Source organism: Acromyrmex echinatior, chromosome 19 (genome assembly GCF_024713525.1).
Source record: "Acromyrmex echinatior isolate Ae372 chromosome 19, ASM2471352v2, whole genome shotgun sequence".
Classification (NCBI taxonomy): domain Eukaryota; kingdom Metazoa; phylum Arthropoda; class Insecta; order Hymenoptera; family Formicidae; genus Acromyrmex; species Acromyrmex echinatior.
In genome coordinates, this window is record NC_141870.1 from 4119292 (window position 1) to 4142654 (window position 23363).

The following is a 23363-nucleotide window of genomic DNA, read 5'->3' on the forward strand; positions in this document are numbered from 1 at the left end:
CGCAACGCTATTTCATTTCCTAGACATTTCCGGATAGGCACTTTCGCGGGCAAACACATTAAGGCGCGCCCGACTGCTGCTCCAGTTCTCCGGTAGCTCTTTCAGGATACTTGATTTTACGATCTCTGATCCACCTTCCTTCCACGAGTTTAACTTCGCTTGATTGAGCCACCTTTCGCAAACACGTTAACTTTCGGTTGACTTAATGATTTGCTTATTAAATTCGTATTTAATCGTAACCGATTGTTCAAATATATATCTTAGAGAGGAATCGAGGCTAAACATTGTAAAATGATTGAATAGTACCTACAGTGACTTGTCTTGAAAGATTTCTGTGTTTAATAATAATTCTTTTAACTCTGACTTGTTGGAATATATTGCCATATAGATGTACTGAGAGCAAAATTTTTGGTATTTGTAACTATAATACATATTACTATAATTATGACTATTATAATAGTGTCTGATAATAACTGTATATATAGTTTTATCAACCAATATGTATAAACTGTATTAATATGGTTGTCTCTCAAAAATGACTATGTCATTTATAGTTATTTGAATCATTTTTATGGTTATAATTATAGCAATTTTTCAGTTGCCAATTATATATATTGGCTGATAAAATTATTATATACATATAGTTATTATTATTAATATTAGTAGTACTAATTATAGTAGTCATATAATAATTATGATTATATTAGGTGTTGGAATTAATTCGTAGCGTTTTTAAATGAAAGAATGTTATTTATTTCACATGAGCATTAAAAAATACATTAATGAAAGTACTTCCCATCACTTGTAAAACGCTATGAATTAATTCCAACACCTAATAGTAATATGTAATTATAGTTACAAACACAAAAATTTGTTCTCTCGGTGTGGAATATATTCTCTAAATCTGAATCAATGGACAATCACTGATTAACTCAAGTGTACCATTGAACAACAATCAGTGAATTTACAACAAAATTCATCTAAAAAAAAAATCAATAAAATGTGGAATACCTACCTGGCAAATCTTGCTTTAGTATGTGTAAATTCGATGTACCTCTATATGTTACTGAAACTGACGTTTGCAAATATCGGTATTTTAATTATATAACGCTCAAACTTTATTTCTTTTTTAGTTGAATTTTACAGATTGAGATTTAGAGAGTAGCGTATTCAAATTCTTTTGATGTACAATATTTTTGAATTCATAAATGTAAACATAATTATCGAAAATTCATCGTGACCCATTTTCGCGAGGAACGATCTCCGGTCTAGAAAGATATCGAAGTAATTTACGTCACGTGCCCCAATAAAAACTGTTCTCACCTTCGCGTGTGGAAAAATTTGTTCAGAACTCGATCTACGAGTTTTGATGCCGGCAAGGGGAAGAAATTTGAAATGTTCCGTTTCCACCAAGGAATAATTGTTTGCGATTCCGGTCACGAGTCACCGGAACTGAGAGCCGTTAAGCCGGAACTAATTGAACTGTTGTTAAGGGGAGACGGTCAGAGGTGAATGCAAGGGTGCTGTAACTTGGGTATTATAGAGATTCTCTGACAGCGTAGCACCAAATCCCCGGTGATAGATCCCGCGACATGATGGCCCTGCAATGTCCGGAATCATTAATACAGTCTGTAAATTCTCGACACAGTTAAAAGCATCGGATATTTTAACATCGATGCCAAGTTTTAATCTTTTATGCAAATAAATCCAATTAACTATGCATAATGCGTTAAATTTATATTTAGCGTTAACATGTACCACTTTTTGAAAATCCTTCAATCGATATTTACTTACGAAATTGTACGTTCAATGAAGCAAGTTATCGTACTCCATTCAAGATTAAAACTTTAACTTTTCTTTACTTTCATATTATTTCTGAAAATCAACTCAAACATCTCAAATACGTATTCATGATTCGAAAAAGCCATTTAAACTGTATACGTTGTAACTAGAAGTTCTCATCAACGAGATGGAAAAAAAAACGTTGACAGAAATGTGGCGGAAGTGAACTGTGACAGGATTTTTGTTTTGTTCCGCGGCTAGAAAAAAACATTTCGTGGCGCGAAACTCTTGACAGGTGGCACGATGGTTGGCTGGCAGCCACCCTCGTGATCTGGATTCGTTCACGTGAATGACAGAATCCGCCATATACATGAGGGTGTAATAATATCGTCAAAAGGTGCTGCGTTACTTTTGTACGAGGTGCGGCAGCGAGTCCGATAAAGAGGTGCAAGAATAAAAATAAGAACAAACAAGGAAACAATTTCGGTCTGAACGAGTGCACCCATTGACTGTGACGCCAACCAGAGCCGTCAGAGCGAAAGAAAGAGAAAAAGATAGACACTCGAAAACAAAGGGGACCTGACGGCTCCCTATTTTGTACTTTCTGTGCGTTACTGCTCCGCGTTATTCGGCCGAGGATGTGAATGCCAGTACTTCAGTAAATGCTTTCCGTCGCGTCGCGCCGGTTTGCACGAAGTTTGCATTTGTAGGAACGTATGTACGAAACCAGAATGAGACTGTCCACGCACATGCGGTTACGTTTATTTCGTAATGGAACATCGTGGTTTTTGGTTGCCGCCGTAACACTCACGAAAAGCATTTTGATTCGTACACTCTCGTGTTTATCTATTTCACATAGTATATTGAAATTTCTTTATCTTTATATTGTCTGTCCATGTTTATTTAAAGGGAATTCCCGAAATATATATTAAGAAATGAATCATTTATTAGGTGTTGGAATTAATTCGTAGCGTTTTTAAATGAAAGAATGTTATTTATTTCACATGAGCATTAAAAAATACATTAATGAAAGTACTTCCCATCACTTGTAAAACGCTACGAATTAATTCCAACACCTAATATATTTTCTTAGAAAAAAAATTATAGAACTCTTGATGAGATTGGAGTTTACATGAACCGCAGAAGAATTAATTCCATTATGCGTGTCTGCAGGAAGAGTCATCTGATCGTGCGACGACTCACGTTGCGTCTAATTCGGATTTACGAGCGCCGCGTCGAAAGTCGACGGAGAGATGCAGCTTCGTATCTGGTGGGACAGATAATTGTTTTCCACGTTGTACCGGGAAAGCATACGTCTGATGTGGAGGGCGTGCACGAGCATCACTGCGGAAAAAGCAGCCAGACATTGTTCTCGTTGAGGGCAAAGATGAGATATCTGCGAAATAAAGTTCGGTGACGATGACGTTCACATACAGACGCGCGTAGACAGACACGCATGGTTGCGAACGAAAGGGTAGGTGAGAGGAAAGAGGGTGTGTTAGGCTGGGTGTCTGGTCCTATTGTCTATATACGTGGATAGGCTGTCTCTTTACTAACTGCAAGTCTGAGTTTTTTCTGAGGGATGGTAGAACAGCAGGGAGAGGAAGGCTGTAAGGGAACGCGAAGGGCGTGAGTCGCCTAGGGGTGACTTGGTTGACGACGCGACCCCCAATGCGACTCTTCGTCGCGCAGACAGCAAACTGGAGGGGCGTGCAGGTATTTTCCAACACTCAGACTTGCATCACTCTACGATGTCTTTCACTTTCGATTGTCGTACGCATCGCGATGTGTTCCGACGTTATTCAAAACATAGACCGTACAATTATTTTTACTTCATTATTCTTTTCCCTCAATTAATGTGGAAAAAATACGTGCAACTGAAAATGTAATAGATCTGAATTATTTCATTTCTTATCTTAAAGAATTATTTTTTCATTAGATAAGTCCTCGGATAAGTCTTTTGATATTCTCTAATTTTTTCGGTATAATTAGAAACTCGATTAGAAAACTATAATTCGATGTACGAAATAGAGCTGCAAGCTGTAAAAAGGAAAATACTGTTTAGCTTATACACGCAATGCAGCTTTCCATCTTTCTGTTTATTCTAGCGGTGCTATGCATCATCATAACATGTAATTAACTTGCATTACACCTAGCCTGTTGTTACAGAGGCAGGTATGTAGTCGTATTTCGAAAAAGAACACGTTAATTTTCTTCGTTAAATTCTCATAGTCTCTTAATATTCCATAATTATCTACATACAAACGCAACAGTGAGTTCGCATCAAAATACGATCAGTGAAGAATATTTTATACTTTATATTTGTAATGCAATTCTAGTCGTCGATAAAGTAAAACTTGTCAATGGGACATAATCGCCATGACTTACCGTAAATAATCCAGAAATATATAATACTATACTACTACGTCGTCGTATACTCGGACATAATCGAAGTACTCGAGCTGTAGGGCAAGTCGTCTCATCAAAGAAGACGGAGAACGGCGGGGGATCATAGTCATCGTGGTATCCTCGTTCTATCTCACGAAGTGGAGTACGTGCAACTACTTTCTTCGCGCTTCCTTCTCTTTTTCCAGACTAGTTCGACTATCCTTCCCCGCCGACCTCCCTGCTCCAGCTTTCCTCATTCCGCTTTGGACGCGCTCTACGACCACCAGAGGCGCGGCAGTTTTGCCGATTTAAGGTTGTCGAAGTTATAAAGCTTCTCAAGCGTTCCCTCGGGTTCGCAAGTTTTCTTGAAAGTCCTCCGTTCTCCAGCTACCCATCTCCTTTGCTTCTCCACACTCCCAGCTCGCAGCCTTTTTCCTCCGCGATTACCTGTAACGTGTCAAAGGAGTAATTTTCCTGTTTCGTGTTTCAAGTTTCTCTTGGTTACTTACTTGTAAACGAAGATAATGCTTACTGCAGTTCTACCATGGGGAGAATCTTAAGTTGCTCGTATCCGTAAACTGACATCAGGATTATGAAGAGTCCTACACCCTCGTAAACATACCGTACACATATTTCAGCACACATTCTCATTGATGGATCACCTACGCCACATCTAGTTGGCTTGAAGGGAAGTTGGAAGTTTTGAATAGCAAGCTTATGCACCTTCGCTATTGGCGCGGTTATACATATAGGGGGGAGCGTTTAATAAATCTAGGAACTTTTCAAATTTCCTTCGCAGTAACTTTTGAAACACTTTGTATTTACTTTTAATATATTTTAAACAAACAGGAAACGCCTGTAATTAATAATAGGTAACTATCTCGAGTTGACATTTAATCAATCTATGTAATATTTTTCTGTTCTCAGATATGCTGCCTACAATTGAACGTTGCTGGTTTGTTGGGATAAGAATGTTCCTGCGTCGTCGCAAGTGCGCAGTGTGACGATCATCAGGTTACATGCGATGGAACGATTGTTTTAAAGAAGAACGTGCAGCTGTCACAGTGCAAGCGCGAGGGATCGTGTATCACACGTCATCATCGAAAGGGAAGTCGACGATAATGGTGAGTTTGTCTTTTCATAGAGTTTCTGTGCTACCTCGACCGATTTTGTCGATGAGTCATTATTTTCTGATTATGCAAACGCGATGCATTTGAACGTGAATTCCCGCGAGTTTTCCATCATGGATCAGGATCAGGGACCGAAGCTGAAGGATATTCAACGGATATTAGAGATTTTTCATCCCCCGATCTCCTGCAAATGCGTAGGGATGCGCTCTTCCGCTCTCACAGATTCTGTTTTTGGTCATAGGTCGGTTTTTCAATTTGCCACTTCTTTCGCACTATTGTCCGTGCAATCCCGTACTCATCCCACGTTTTGGCACTCGAACCTGGGATCGAAATTTTGGCAGTTGATTTCTCGAAGCTCTTTGGCAGAAAGCATTCCGCTTTATGCTAAAGTGGAATGAGTAATGTTCTCACTCGAATTTATACTCTGATACGAATTAGAGATACATTAGTACTTTCTCGTAGTCTACATGGAAGACGGAATATTTGTGAAGATATATGAACTCGATAGTTATTCAAGGATATTTTCAAGTATACTATTATTTCATACTATTGATAATAAGATATTTTATACGCTGAAAAAAATACTAAATTTTAATAAATACTTGTTTAAATATCTACTCTAAGATATTCAAACAATCTATAACAATAATAAATATTTAAACCTAATTTAAAATATAAATAATAAAATATTCAAACCTAATACAAATCTAACAACAAATATTCAACCATCTAATAAATATTTACTAAATGTAAATATATATTTATTTGATACAGAAATTATTTTAATTTGATTTACTCAGTTTTTTACTGAGTAAATATTTCTTTTACTGTAAGTAAATGTTTACTTAGTACTATTCGAAGAAATATGTATTAAAATTTAGTAATTTTTGTTCAGTGTAGTATCACATATAGTACCTTTAATAAAGATTACTCTCGGGATTACTGTAATAAAATTTTCTAATGTCGTTATTTGCTCTTTCGAGTTTATCTCTGGCAACTTTTTCATTCTAATTTCTTTCTTTTGTGTATATATGTATATACACAATAGGCTATAATTCCCGACAGGGTTTGCTATATTCACATTATACCCGATGCAAACGCGATGGTAAGTTCATTGCAGAGATACTCTCAAAGAGTTCGCACGGCATGAGATAAATACAAACGGCTGTATGCATGGACGTGCAACATTGAGTGATAAATATGAGTAAGACCGAGTTTTTTACGGCAGAGAGAGAGAGAGACAGAGAAAAAGAGAGAGCTCCGAGGTAGCTCCAACCGTACACGCGCGCCCAGTGAAATGCATACGAAACGTCAAATGCACTCGACGCAGTCCATCAAAATGCAAATGTCTTTTATCCACGGTGGTAATATATGCGTCCGTCGAGAATCAGTATTCAGGTTGAGCGTGGGCCGATCCGCCCCTGCGGTATCACAGCATGAATGTGTGCGCGATCGTGGATACTACTAGAGAGTAGAGGGTTACAACGGGACGAAGCAACCCTCGAAAAAGATCGTAGCACCCACAGTACCTTTCCTGGTCAATTCTTTATTTTACGACCGATCTGGTAGATCAATTTCGAAGAGAGAGACACAGCTCCTGCATCACGATTTTCAAGGTGGAGCGGCATCGATCTTAATTGATATTAGTCTCTGAGTGCGTTGAATATTCACGTTTTATGTCGCTCGTAAAGCGAAATCTAATCTAATTTAAGTATCTTGGACCCCCCGTTAGTTTGTAGATTTCGGGAAAATGACTTGCGATTATAGGATTGTTTTTGTAGATGAACGTTTCGCTCAGGAATTCGTAATTCCGAGCGGAACGTTCATCTACAAGCGGGTGATAAAAAATACGATTAATGAAGATTAAAAATATAACTGTGGAGACACAGAAATTAAATGATATTCAATAAGAAAGTTTTATTGTCGTCAGAAATAAGTAATTAATAATTTTGTATATTATTTATTAGATAAATGCTGTGCTTAAAAAAATATTTGTGATTGTAAAACTTCTTAAAAGAACCAAGATTACGTTGATCCTTAGATTTTTACAATTATTAGACATCCTCACGAGTTCTAGGGTCTTTTTTTTCCTGGAATCTTGAAGGGAGGAAGAAAGTTCAGTTGATTCTTTGCTAACACTAGCGAGACGCTTAGACAATCAAACGATTTTATCGCACTAAATTGAATTCAGATGTTCGATGGAAAATATCGTTAAAAATATCGTTGAAGATAGAAGCAGAGAAAAAGGATTCGCACGATTATCGAGGATTGTACATATTTTTCATAGCATTGATTGTGTTTCTAGCTGTAAAAAGGCATTTCTTTTGTAATACTGTTTGTGTTATTAAATCCGTCGCAACGATTGTCTAAAGAGCTTTTCCGTTGAAAGGATCGCGACAAAAACGCGCAGTTTCTTTTATTACGAGTATTTAAATAGAATAAGATGTTATAGTCCCTTTCATTTGCGCATCGTAGCGTTAAACTACAAACTGAGACTCTCGGAAAAACGAGTTTTAAGATAATGTCTTAACGGTGGAGCGAATCCGCGAGCGTAATATTACGTTGGTCTTTGCGTGAACGATGACAAGCCAGTAATACCATTGCGCAAGTTTTTTATTATCGATGTCTACATTCCTTATAATATTAATGAGTAATATCGTTTGCGATATTATGTATAATGATATTCTGAATAGCTCTAAAATGACATAATTTAAATACATTTTTAAACGTTAATTAAATTTACGAAATTCTCACATCAAAGTTATAGATAATGTAGATATAGTTTTGGAATTATATAAGCAGTCAAAGTTATAAACAACGAATTGTAATAAAGCTCTGCACGCATAGTCAATCAATCTGTTATCTATTATCAACTCGATTATTAATTTTCAGTTGAAACTTGAAACTAATTTTTAATTGATTTTGTCTTTTGATTTCTTTTATTCAAATACATTGTGCTAATCATAATATAATGAGTTTATCAACAGAAGATTTAATTTGCATTGCACATAAATATTATGTAATTATTTTTAAAACTTTTAGTGTTTTAATTAATTTTTAAAATTTGTTATTAAAGGTATTCTAATACATTAAGATACTATAATATATTAGAATACATAGAAAAAAATGAATATATAAAATTGAGTATATTTGAATATTGTAAATTTTACATTACAACAAATGTATACGATTTTTTTTTATTCTTTACTAGAAATAATTATATGGAAACTTGTACGATTAATAGTTCGCACCGTCGATACTTTCAGAAAGGAATAGGTTTAATAGCGTTTAATGAATCGAATCAGCTCGTCGAATATATCCATCATGACGATGAGATTACAACGTTATAACGATATCGTTTGGATTACGCAACAGGGTTGATGTGGAATCAATCGTTTGGCGGCGGTGATTAAAAAAAAGAGAGAACAGTGTGCAAGAGATGTTCCGTGCAGCCAATGCTGTTGAAAGTTCCAACGAAATACCCGATTTTGTTCAGTTGAACGATCCGGAATGATCGCACCGTTTAACCGATCACCGATAAAAAAGCTCAAATGAGTTTCTACACTCCACTCCTTTTCAGTCTTTTGCTTTTCAGCCCCCAAAATATTTCGTACACGCCCTCTCTTCAATCCCGCTCTTCTTCCCTTTCACATTTTAATTACAAAAATGTCTATCAATTTATTTTTGCATTTTAGAGACTGCTCGTTTGTATGTATGTTGATCCTTCTCGGAAAATTCGTGTTGCAATTATCTATATGAATCTCGTATAGCGAATGGTTAGCAATTTACGTTATCGATATTGGCAAAGTTTGTTTGCTAAACATATCCACTGAACGACACGTCGTAACAATAAAGCGTCATTCTCGTTATAGAATAGCAAAATTTTACCGATTAACTGCTGTTTACGTTATCAACTATGTATTGCTATTTATTTTAAAACTATTATATTTTAAAATAAGATTTTAATTCGCAAAATAATTAAGCTGTGTCTTAAATTAACTTTTAGAAGAGGCATTTAACAATTTTCATAAAATAGTTACTGAAATAAAAAAGCAGTTCTATATTTCAGATATTTAATGTATTTATATATAAGGCATTTAATTTAGAAATCGGTCCGAGATCTTGGACGGAGGAAGAATTAACTAATCGCATTGATCATGTGATTGAATTCAAATGTGATTTGCTAATTTTTTTTCTTTTCTGAGATCTCAGAGAAATTTTTATTATCATGAAAACAAGGATATTCGACAGAATATTTATATTTATTTTTCACGGTCGTTATCAGAAATTGCTTGATCATATCAGATTATTCGGAATAATATCAACGATTGTAAGAGAATGACATTTCGTGTAAGAAGCAATTGACATTTTCGCAAAATCACTATGTGTTTGCTTACAGCGATACAGATGGGTGGGTATTTATTCGATTACAATAGTTGTATCGTAGTAACATTATAAAAAAATTTCTACGCGCAAGCCTGCGCGAAATCGCGAGGGAAGTTTGCATATTAATAAGTTATTATAAGACGCGAGAATACGAGGGGAACAGAGAAATTAAGAATAGAAAATGCTGGTCAAACTAAGGCAGCTATACTTCAAATACCTGAGCTGCGAATGATAGGAGGAAATGAAGGTGGCGAGGAAAAAAGGAACGCGAGTAAAGTAAAGACATGGAAGTAAAGCAAACATCTCAGTTTCTCAGGAAATTCGCGTTACAAGAACAAAAGCTCGCAGTCCTATACGACATGGTCTTTTTTTCTCTTGTTAAAGAATTTTTCATTGCGTCTTACATAAGGTCGAGTGATTACGAGCGAGTATTGCCTGGAAAAGAGAATTATTCTATCAGGTTAATCGGTGGATATAACACAGCGATGGTATAATATCGAAAGATTACTGGAAATCGTATATACGATTTCGATATTTCGCGTAACGAGAATTTCAGTTGGAAAAACGTCTCTTTTAACCTACGTCGCCGCACCTTCATGTTATCACCTCTGTATCAAGAATTATGACATCGCGAGTAGATTGCGGTAGAATGGAGAAGGGAGAGAATGTGTAAGAGCAGAAAATCGAGAGTCGTATGCGGACTCGCTGCAACACCCTTCCGCGATATGATTGGCAATAATGGAGCCGCATTCGAACGCGAGATTTACCTTTATGCATGCATGGTTACCATAGAGTCATTTATAGCGGCTTTCCCTTCCCCATGTGATGCCATTACTGCGCGTTGGTAATAATGGATGGGTCAGCTCATATGAATCCAAATCATTGGATTGATGGGGCACGCAATTGTGCTAGCATAAACCTTTAGATTATCTTTCAAATTAATTTACTTGCTTGATACATTATGTTTATGATGCTAATCTACTTAATGGTATAATATAAACATCTTTAATTTATATGATTGTTATTTTTGTATGAAAAAAAGAAAAATACGTAAAATTATGAAGAAAATACCAGAGAGAGATGATTGATTGCATTTGAAATGTATTGACGTATCTATACAATTAGTTATTCGTTTAAAATTGCGGAGAAGATTAACAAAAAATAATTTTAAAGCTTTTTAATTTGAAATTAGCTCTTAATCGGACTTTAATTGGTTCAGTATTCTATAAACAAATTTTTTGAAACATTAATATAACTATTTTTTTTATAAGTAAATTGTTTTTATCGTGTATAAAAAAAACATCTCTCTGTGAAACTTGACAAAAAATTACTATGTTACACATTTATCTTTCTTGTATTTATTTCTTTTCGTATAAATTTTGTATATCTATACAAGGCAAATAATTTCTAATTACTTATCTCTTAGAGAACACATTATATTTTATGTTATCGAATAATCATGTGCTCGGGGCAAAAAGGTACATAAAATATTGCTTTAGCGATAGCACGATTCAGAGACGAATATCTATTAACTCCTTCGCTGAAACACCCTCTCTCGTTTGCAAAATTTATGCGATTCCCGAAATGTGTCTGACTCCCTCGGATCCAAGCTCGGACCTCGTGCTGTCGGTACGTGAGATACACCGCAAAGGGCTGCGTTGCCCTCGTTGCTGTACTTTCGTTATTACCCCGCTGATGTCGAGTGGCGGTCGGCCGTATATCGATTGAACGAGTGAGAATGGCACTCCGTTGGCTAGAGATACTTATCGTTGTCTCTTCCTACCCTGTCCTGCGTAGAAAGACGAATATTATTTGTCCGCACGTGCTATACGTGTAAGGTTTCGATCTTTAAATAAGTTCCGTATGCCACGTGTATTTATTTGGGATATTTTAAGACGGGTGACTTCAAGGGCGATATAAGTGAGGGGACAATGAAAAATCGTTTACAAGGCGGTCTTCCGACGTCCTTATTTGTCTCATTCGCAACTAAACTGATCAGTTACAACTGATAGCCACACCTCGAAAAGGGTTTTAATGTTAGGCTGACTCAGCCGGCACGCATTTGTCCAGAAAGCAATAAAGTTAAGTGTAAACAGGAGTCCTTGTTGGTCAACCCTAGGAAGATAAGGTTGTACCTTCCTTTTGTTTCACCTACAACATTATACGTGTTGCATTGAATGCAAGACTATTTACTCACGAGACATTTTTTTTGAAAGTTTAGATTGTAAGGTTATCGTCATTTACAGATTTGTCACTCTTTAGAGGTGTTGATTGAAATATCGCAAACACGGATTTCTCTTTATATTTATCAAAAGTGCTCAGATATTAGTTGGATCGAGTTGTTTCGCGTAAAGCTTTTCCGAGCGGGTTTACGCATTGTTTTGCGACGTTAATGCACGTACACGTCGAAACTTTGGAACGCTTTTAGTGGCGGTTGGTGGACGAAGAAAAAGGTGGCGCATGCGAGACACATAAATATGGCCTCCTTGTTCAGCAACGTTAGAAGCTTATCGTTATTCAACACACGTTGGTCGTTCGTCGCAGCCCACAGGCACTAACTATTTACGTTGCGAGTCGTCCAAGAACCTCCCGGTAGATAAACAGCGAGGGGGAAACGGCCACCGTCATCGCCACCCCACGTAGCTCACCTCTCGATGGCTGTAAGCATTTAATTTGCATAGAAACGCGACTAACTTTGGCTATTAAACGTTCCCCGCCTCGAGGCTCACGCCAGGTTTCAATTACCAGAATGGCAAATCTTGAAGACTCCCTTCATCTTCTCTCTCTCAAGGTTGTCGATTAAATACTCATCGACATCTATTTTAAGATCCGTCTGTCGTTTGCCAAGACGGTTTTCTATTTAATCGATGAATTCAATTCGGTATGAATTCAATAGATATTAAATGCAACGATTATTTACAAATTTCAGTACGATGTGAAATAGAAAATTATGAAAGACGGTGATCATAAATTTTGCGCCTGGGACGATCGTGAATGAATTAAAAGGAGATTTCTTTCTTTACCGGGGATTCCCAATCCCAGTTTCTCTCGTTCTTTTCACGATTTACGTTTAACACGCTTCAGCTGCTGAAACGAAGACCATTTGACAGTAAATTGCGAAACTCAGCTATACTTCGTTAGAATGAATTTGAATGCGTGATCGTATAAAACGAAATACTCGTGGTACCTTCCATACGTGTGCACTCTTTTGTGAACAAATGCTTACTCGCAATAGTGCAGGCAAAAGCGTCTCGTAGGAACGTTTCATAGATGCACTATACCTACCATTGCATCAGTACCGACCATTCCTCCCTTCATTGCGAAGAACCACCGCGATGGCTCTTTTCACCAACTACTTTCTATCATCTCTTATCGCTTAGCACATCTACGGCCTCATTTGCAGCCATGCACGGAGTGGCCGGCTATTTCTTTCCCTATCTTTCAGTTTGTTTCGCTTTCTCGATATAGTGTCTCGTATCTCTTTAAATTCCATTGCCTTTCAGCGCGATTTCAGTCGGAAAAATGTTGTCTATCTTTTTCCTGTGAAAACCGGATGATTTCTTTCACTCTTGTGGCAGAAAATGTTTTAGCTACACTTAAAGTATACTTTAAATTATATTTATTTATATTTATCATCCGGATTCTTTCCTTGTGAGCACCAGTCATAGATATAAGTGGGTCGCTTCATTCAGAATTCGATGCAATTTCTTGTGCGGTCTTAGTCGCGGATTAAATCGCCTATTTGCTGGCACACTGCGTTTCTATTCAAATGCTGAAGCGCTCTCATAAATTACGCGAAGTTCGCTTTGGAGACGGGATGGTTACGCTGCCGCGTAAGAAAAAAGCTCGATTTGCATGTGCAATTTCCTGCGGGGCAACGAACGCACATGGAGCGACCTCCGACTACCGGTGGATAGTCGGTGCTCCGAGCGCGTTCAGAGAATGGAACGTATTTCTAATGTAATCGGCGTGCCGTTTTACGTTCGCGAAGCGCAATTGCTGTCTAGCATTTCCATGCTTCTGTGAATACTGCGTTAGGGATGTAAAACGCGCTCATTACCGTTATTAGGGAAAACGACAGCGTTAATAATTCTGGCGAAATAATCGGTAATGCCTGGTCGACGCAACGTTGTGTGCGTTAGGCTGATGTGAATTTCTGTGTATGTGAAGGTTAACTGTAGGAAATAAATCTTTATTTAAATATAGCGAAATAATACTTTGTTTTTTTAGTAAATGAGCCGTCTATTTTATTTCGTTACAATCGAATTTTTTTCATAACGAATAAATATCGAAGGAAACGTCGTAAGTAACATTTGTTTCGCAATATTTCGACATTTTTCTTTCATTGCCAGTCTATTATGAAAAGAAACATAGTGAAATGAAAAATATGTATGTAATAATAAATAAAAAAAAAAACTTATACGAGCATGATATAAAATACATACCATATACAAAAAAAAAACGAAAACATTGCAGGACGCCGGATAGTTCAGAATACATTACAAAATTATAACTTTCCTCTGTTTTATTTTTTTCTGTTGAGCAAAAACTATATTTTTAAAAGATAAAATGAATACATTTCCTATTTTTTTTCTGAATATGTGGCTTACAATAAGTTAAAAATATCTCTGGTTTGTTTATTATTCGTTTTTTTTAAATATATTTTTACAATTAGAGAATTTTTACGCTAATAGAGCGCGAGCGTATGTCTGTTCGCCGGAAGCAGCATTGAGGACATTCGCATTTGAGATGCAAATCTCCGCCTGTCGATATTCACAGTATTTCGAATAATCCGACTTTAAATTGGAACTGTCAGCGGCGAACACGTGAATTCGTTGCGTTGTTTTAATTAATTAAAACGACTCTTTCCAAGTGCTTTTCTATGCGTACGGCTTTGCATAATGACGAATTGGCGCCCAGTTGGAATCGTCGTTCAGTTAACGCACGATCGATTCGTTCTCTACGTATAACACGGCAAATGCATTGTCGACGACGATGGAGGCGTTCCGAGAGAGTAGAAATTTATAAAATCGTAACAATTAATTTTATCTCTGTACGAACGCGAAGACGATTTCTTTCTGTTGCTTCCGACGTTCATCGCACCAACAACTTGACAGAGATCGACTTCAACGTCGATTGAATCCCCCCAGCCCCATCCTCCCTATAGCAGCATAATAGAAGCAAAACGTACGCGTTAAATCATACAAAGCTTCTCATATCCCATCTGATATTTCTTCCTTCGGCAATAACATATGCGCGAGGATTCTCCGAGGGACAAAAAAGAAAGCTCAGCGAGATAGGTGGAAATATCCATAAGGTCTTACGATAATTTCTCCCGCATCTCCTTCGTATCGAAGGACGCGGCTTTACGCACGTCGGAAAATGGCTTTACATATATCAGATGCTGGAAATTCGACGAGGGTGATTCGCAGTCGATCGCAATGTGGGACGACGGTAAGGTATTCTCTGCGATGTCATCAAACTTTTGTCGACGTGCGCAAGTTTTCTAGTTGCGAACTTAGTCGATTAGGCAAAAGCGAAAGTTGGGTCTCGAGCAACGCATGTGCGTCCATCGCAAATAAATGTTGTACACTTGCTGACCGCACTTTACGACTTCACATTTACCGCACGTTTCGTGATGTACGTTTGTAAAACGCGGAACTAAGGGTTTTGCTTTAAATATTCAGTTCGTGTAGAGATCTTGTCCGTTTGCCAAGCTTAATGTTCCACGTTATTCTAAATACTAGCCCGTTCTTTAAGCACTGCAGTCTTTTTTCTAGTTGCTGGCTTCAGAAGAAGCGGAAAGCGAACCGCAAGTATCTTCTAGATTTAATATTTGTTCGTGCGAGAGAAATGTCCATGCAGTGTGCAGCGTACAAATGAGATACGAGTTCTAATTTCCTTTTGTATTTGGCTCTTTCTCTCTAATATACAGAAATATTTTTTTTTCATGGATTTTCTCCTATACGTATATATACGTATATTACGTATCGTTCTAAATAAAATCAATAATGTCTTTTGCGTAGCAATCGAATAACGTATTAACGCAATATTGGATATGCGCATTGATTAAATTAATATGTTACTAATTTGATTGGCATCGAGTTGTCAAATAGAATGTATGTGTTGTAAATGAGAGTAGTAAATACAGCATTAATTGCTATCGATATAATGACAATTTCTCGGAAATATTTATTACGAATTGAGAGAAAAATCATTGTATTTCTATTATTAATTAATGAGGTAGTTGGCCCAGTCGTCACGTTAACCAAAATGGATCCTTATCAATACTCCAAAATTATTGACAATATAGTCATCCGAAGATAGTAATGTAGCAAGATATCATCATACTTCTTATACGTATAAACGCCAAGACTCTTCGTGTTTGATATATGAACAGCTTTATAACGTTGCGATGATCATTATACCGGGAAGTATGATGACATCTTGTTACATTATTATCTTGCATATTGTCAATAATTTTGATGAGGATCCAAATCGGGATAGAAACGTTTGCATATTTGATATGTTCATTTGAATAAATTATTTGACATCTTTTATTTGCTTGCGTATTTATTTATTAACTCGCCTATATCTATGACGATTATTAGTCCGTAGAATGTCTAGCAATAACAATCAATAGATCTAATTTTTTTATTTGGATTTTTTGGATACATTATTGTTCGATTTACAAGAATTTTTTTCGGCCTACCTAGTTCCAGTAATCGATAGATATGACGATTACTCGAACGACAAGTTCATGCAAGTTACCAATACTTCAAAATTACACGAGATGTCAGTGTCTCTTAATCTTACACTGAAGCATTTGATCGAAATCACGCAGTGTCGGTTGCTGCCCAGATTTGATTTAATCAATAGTGAATTCATATACTTACGAGTTTCATAATGGAACAACAATGTAAATACCTCCTTGAAACCAAAATAAAAATATTAGCAAACCATATGATTGACAGAAAGCACTAAAATACGTCTTTAATACGCGAAATTTGGCGATTACTGGTATCCTGATGATTTCTGGACCAACTATCATATAATACACACACACACACACACACACACACACACACACACACACACACACACACATATATATACACACACTATATATCGATTCGTTTGTTTTATTCCGGGATTTGAACTTTCAAACTCCTCTTTCGCTTCAGAGACGAAAGCTACATTTTTAACTTTCATTCTTTGTCATGTTATATCTTTGAGGCATGATCCTTCTTCTTACAAATGTATCTCAAGAACGTTCACAAACACGCAAAATACTCGGCATCTGCCTTTCTTTTCTTGATTCGCAGGTTATAGAATATAAAATTTGTTTCGTATTTATGATCTTTTGATCTTCAGATAGTCGACATTACAATCGTATCACGTGCGTCGCGAGCATGCACACAACGAGGCGTCTGATCGAGCGATTTCAGGTGTACATGGTCTGATCGAAAAGCGTACGACAGACCCATTGACACGTAACGCCCGTTAAAGGAAGCGAGCAACTGCCTTTCAAAGGAACCATTATTTTGCCCAATGGTACGACGTCGGTAACATTGCCGAACTGGTGGTTCGCGTCGGTTTGGTCGCTTCCTCTTTCGCCGAATCACCAGGATCCAAGTACACCACCGCATCTAGGCTCTTTTATATCGTTTTCGTTCACTGCTCGTAACTGCGATCAACCGTACATTGCCCGTAGCTATAAAAGTAACTGCTCTGTAGTTGTGAGCACCCGCCGGGTGCTTGTACGCTACTTGTAATTCGAAGCCTTCGTCGACAAGGGAAGAGGCGAGCGTTACATTAAATACCCTACTGAGATAAATTAAAACGCTTGGGATACTACAGGAAGTGATGCGAATGAACGTAAAATTCACGTCGGGATTTTAGTTGGGAATTTTTACATTGGCATGAAATTATTTTTCAAAAAAAAAAAAAAAGAAGAAGCATAAATGTTGACAGCTATTTACGCATTAATAATGTCATTTAGTCTGACATTTCTGTAATAATTTCAAAGAATATAATGTAAAAGAAATTTATTAAACACAAATTTTTTTATATTATGTTATTTGAAATTATTATAGAAATATCACACTAACTGACATTATAAGACAATTCAATTTTTAATATGACGGTTGTATCTTTGCGATATTATTAATACCGGCGATTGTGCGATAGTTATGTTAATCCTAAAACGAACGAGAAAATATAAAGTGAAAATAATAAGCAAAAGGAATTGCGTAGCTACTGAAGCTTTCTGGATTGCGTGAAACGAAATCATGAGTTCGCATATTTTTAGGGTCAGTGGGTAGAATGATTTTCAGAGTTGGGTAATATTAATATTCTTATGTTGTTTTCGTTCCACGGTCTGTTATTTTCGAACAGTTATCGGTGCGAAGATACGAAATAACGCCATGGCGACATTCTCGCAAGAAAGAAAGCGTTTTCTGCACTGCGGACGATGCCTTCGCGTTGAAAGCTTGCCGAATCGGTTCCTTTTCTTCGCCGACTGCACTTTTGTCACTCTTCTTTCTTACTACCCATACTTTTTCCGTTTTCCATCTGTCTTGATTTGTCTTTTTCAGTGGGGACGGGAGCTTTCGTCGCGTGCCAGTCGGCGATATGCAAAATCCTCACGGATTTACAGAAATTTGTGGGTTTCACATTTATTTGTAAAACTTACATCTAGGAGTTTTCTGATTTTTATGCAGTCGCACAGAAGTATTCGCATTCTCTGTCTTATGATCAAACACATCGAAGAAGAAAAGAGAAATATTTATATCCCTCTCAATCTTTGAGATTAAATGAGATAAATCAGCTATTATTTCCGTGAGTTAACCAATAAGGGAATCTTTGCACGAAATCCGAGGATTAATTCAGCAAACCAACGGATCGCTCTATTCCTCCGTTTCTTCTCGTGCCCGATAATCGAAGGTTATCACACCATCTCTAACGCATTTTCCACCCTTCGCCATTCAAGAAAGCGTAATCTTCTGACCCACGGCCTACGATTCCATGCGCCTCGTACTCAATTTTTTTTTTAATTTTCTTATATATGTGCTCGTAAAGATTCGCAGATAGCACGATCGTAAACTGGAATTATTCGTAAACCGGTTAATCAGGTAGTTTAATCGCTACGAAATCTACGTATCGTTTACGTGCCGGACGCCCCTTTTTCTGGCTTTACCGCGGCTTAAACCGTTTCGCTGAAATTCTTAGCGGTGCTCTATGCTAACGTCGGACGGTTTATCGTTAATAATAGCAATGTGTACGTGCTGCGGGCACGACTCGCCGAGATTACGCCGTTTCCGCATACACGCGCGCACGTTTCACACGCCGGTTCTTTCGTTTCACACGGACGCGAGGGTTTGCAGAGAGAGAGAGAGAGAGAGAGAGAGAGATATCGTCGACGTGAAGCCGTCAAGTTGGTCAAGGCCGCTTGCGTCCGAATTTCGTCTGTTATACGTGTGACGACTGGAGGCATTCGCTGTATGTTCAGTCACCAACACGCCGCGCAGCCAGCAAATCCCCGATCAATACAACCCCAAACCCTGGTTCACCGGTACCTCCAGAGCCGGTTTACCGAGTCGATCGACGGGAAAACGCTTGCGCTGCCGGGCGCGAAGTTGCGATTTTAGATTCGCCCCGTCATACCTCGTTATTGTAATGCGCTCGATATGTGTGGGTGATATCTGTTACGTTTTCACGGCGGCCTATATTTCCCGCTCGGATTACGCGCGTCACGTTATGCTATTATTCGATTTCGATGTGCAATGGAAAGAGATGCTTATCTCTACCCGATATCCTGCGCAAAATTACGGTACTTGAAGTAGCAAAGAGGATTGCCCGGAATTACGACGAGCTTTGACGTGCCGATTTGCCGAAAATTCATATCTATAGAACCTTTGAAAATCCGGGAATCTTGAAACGTTACTGAAGGGAAAAGAGTGAAAGAGGGGTAGGAAGGGGTAGAAAGAGGGAAACCTGGAAACGTTACTAGCAGCAATGGAAGACTTTTCGGAAACTCGAATCTTCCGCGAGATATCCGAGAAATGTTCAGTGCAGTCGGAACATCTTTGCGACGTATGCACAATATGTATTCATTAAATGCACGTATATTGAGTTTCGTACTTCAGCGTCAACCTTTCTAGAAGAAATAAGCCAAGTATTATTCTGGCTGTAAAATTACAGTGTACTATACATTATACACGTAGAAACTAAAATAGAAGATTGCAATCTTTTCGCGCTACTCTTCTTTCCGCGAACTTTTGGCAATAAAATGTCGGACGCCACAATAGCCGGTACGCCTCGTTTCTTCTCCTCCGTGGAAGTGAAATGGCGCACTTTATACGTACGCGCAATTACGTCTCGGTAACGAGCTCTTTTAAATTAACTTATCGCCGGTAGCTTTATGTATAAACGAAACGTGCACGTATATACCTAAGCGTTAGCGTGTGCGTGGCGAATCCGTGGTTACGAGTAGGAAGCCGTAAATAACTTTCAGAGCTGTGTTTTCCCGTCGTATATCAGTGCAAGGTGTGTGCATACGACGTCCGCGTTACTGCGGTGCATACGTAAACGTGTATTCTGTTTCGCACGATAGGCCATCGTGTGAAATAGGATTGCATCCCGATGCACCGGGTGCCGAAGCGCGCGATTCGGTAGCGAAAAAATGTATATACATATATGTATAGGCGAGATGCATCCATTCGACGATCCATTCGTCGACCTACGTCGCCGAAAATCTGTCGGTTTATATAGCTATACGCTATATAAACGAACGACTCGTTTTATCCTTTCCATCAACTACCACGTAACCTCGGAAGTCCTGTCGGAAAGTTTTTGCTGATGTACGATAAAATAGATATCGGTGTGTGATTAGTGAAATTTTCTCTTAAAAGCTACCACGCGTCATGTGTCCTTTTCTCTTTGCTCATCAACCGAAACTTTGAAAGTTGTAATTATCCAGCGAATCGATCGTTTCCTTCCGCTTATAAATGGAGTTAAGTAAATGGTTTGTAAGACAAGCAGTGAAGCGGTTATTATCTATCATTTTAGTCATGTGAACTTCCACTTTTGTTATATACTCATTTTATACTGCGTGTTTAAGGTTGTGATAAGTAATTTCGACTCGTAATATCGATTTATGGAAAGCATAGTTTTATAATATTTTCAACAAGATGTAAAAGAAACAAAGATTGTTATTTATTCTCAATATTATGTAATATTTGAGCTATTTTTACTATTTATGATATTGAAGAAATTTATGCGCAAGGTATTTTCTCAGACATGTTGCTCGTAATACTTTACGATCGATAACTCGAGTTTGAAAGACTGCGCGTTCTGCGTCAAGGATTCTTCGAGAATGATGTCGCTACGAAGAAGATAAAACGCTGACTATACTATGAAGCAACGAAACGCTATTTCCGGGTCTGCTCTTCGCGCGCTAGTCAGTTTGGAATCCTTTAATCTGTTATCGTAAAAATTCTGCTCGCTCACTGCTGCCAGCCTTAAAAGCAAAGAGAGAGTGAGAGAGAGAGAGAGGGGGGAGGGGGAGAACACGTGGTTTGCTGGAAGGGATAGATGGGGATGATGTACGGTTGGAGATAGAAGTATGATGGGGAAGAACGGAAGAATCGTCACCCCTCGAGAAATGGAGGAGTATCAATATCACGCCTCACTGCCACCTACGCTTAAATCCCTTCCTACCCACCTCTGTCCGCCCGTCCCTTATTATCGGCTCGGAAAAATAATCTTCGATTACTCCAGCCAGACGCGCGCTTCTCGCACTCCGTCGTTTAATTTTCGCGGGAATCTCTGATTCCCGATGCGTGAATACCATTGAAAAATCCCAGCACGGCGGTCTATAGAAAGTAAGCCGGATATGGGGGAGAGTTTTTAGGCGATCGATTTTATGGGGTGTCGAAATGAGACGAAAGAGATGCGTTCTGTGTATACGATCTTGATATCATGATTTAAAATTTGAAATACATTTGTGAGCGCATATAAAATATTTTTTATATACATTTGCATTTACACGATTATGAAAATAAAAATAATTTTTTAAATTTTACAAAGAATTTACAGAAAAAAGTTAAGTATCAAAAATCTTACTTTTTTTGACAATTAAATTAAAGGTAATGATCTTAAAAAGGGTCTTTTTAATATAAATATTTAATGTTTTAATACAAATAAGAATATCTATCTTTTTTGTATTTATATTATGAATATCAAATTATTTGTTTTGATTAACAAGATATGTACTGTTGGTTAAAACAAACATTAAAATTTACCTCCAAACAATAGATCTGATACCGTCAATTTTATCCAATATGAGCGGCTAAGGAAACTCTCGAGTTCCTTATCGAAGCAATACCCATCCCAGATTGGGCCGGATTAACAGGATTAACATAGTAGAGGAGAAACTTTGCGTCAAAATTGGCGCACTATCTCGTTACGGACTCTCTTGTTTGTTGATTCACCTCTTGCCTTTCTCATTCGCTCCGTGTTCTCCTTCTCTCGTCCATGAGAAGGTCGATTGACGAGGGAGCATGCAAAACCCGCGGCAGGTGGTCCAGGTTGCATATTGCATAAGGGATCGGTTAAAATGGTTTTCCTCGGATCGTGTATATTCTCCTGCAAGATGCTCGCGAGGAAGATGATGATCTTCCTTACGTTCTAACGCTCTCGTAAAACTTTGATGAGTTAATCTTTTATTATCTCTTGGCGAATGCTCCTAATAGGAGCATTTAGGAATTCCCACCGCAGCAATGGATATTCGCGTAATTTATCGACAATTGACGTTATGAGGTGGCACGTTCGATGAGCAAGCATGTCCGCCTGGTTACACGCCGTGACGAATTTAGGGGATTTTATTCCGGATGGGCAGGAAACATGTAACTGGCCTCGCGAAAGTGCATTGATGTGTTCCGACGAGGAGAATGGGAGCAATAGTGACTCATGCTTTGGTAGACTACGCATGTAATGTTCTGAGGTTTTGTAAAATATCAAATTTATAAAGATAGATTATAAAGGTATATTTATAGCGAATTTCTCTCGCGCGAGGAGTGTCTCAAATTTTATTCTGACAATAAGTACTGTTATAAATGGAAAATACAATAGATTATTAATATAGTATTATATTATGGATGAATGAAAAACTTAATATATTTTTATGTTGCTTTTAAAAGTACTTATAGTGCAAAGGATCGCTTTATTATTAAGAGCAGTCATTAGAAGCAAGGATTTTCGACGTTTTTATTAAGATTAATGATGATTAACTTCTTTGGAGGAAGTCATGCGACAGGATAAAGGGTGGTAAGAGTTGCAGAGTATTTAACTGAGGATCTTCTAAATGAAACTGATGGGCTTATTAGTTCGTGGTCAGAGCAAATATCGTCGATGTATTGGCGGCGTGAACGGAATTTTTGATGAATTTCTTTCGTGATCATCCAAATTCTTTCTATTGATTGATGCGAACTTGTGATCAGAGAAATTCATTAATTTTAATTTCACAGCGTTGCATTGTATGAAAGATTTGCCATTTGCGAATTTTTTATTATTTTGCGTACTTATGAATTATTTTATAATAACAATAGTCAGTTATCATATTTTGGGCGATATGTGTCATTACTGTATTTCAAAAGAAAATTAATTAAGCACAAA

General features: G+C 37.7%; 1 protein-coding gene across 1 annotated transcript in view; it reads left to right on the top strand.

Annotated features, from left to right (window-relative positions):
• The window catches only part of Sema2a (Semaphorin 2a), a 276914-nt gene that overhangs the window by 12657 nt on the left and 240894 nt on the right, over nt 1-23363 (top strand). Inside the window, exon 2 of the mRNA XM_087415928.1 lies at nt 5098-5296. Within this exon, the coding sequence (XP_087272054.1) occupies nt 5190-5296 (107 nt within the window). The 5' untranslated portion in view covers nt 5098-5189. The remainder of the gene's footprint in view (nt 1-5097; nt 5297-23363) is intronic.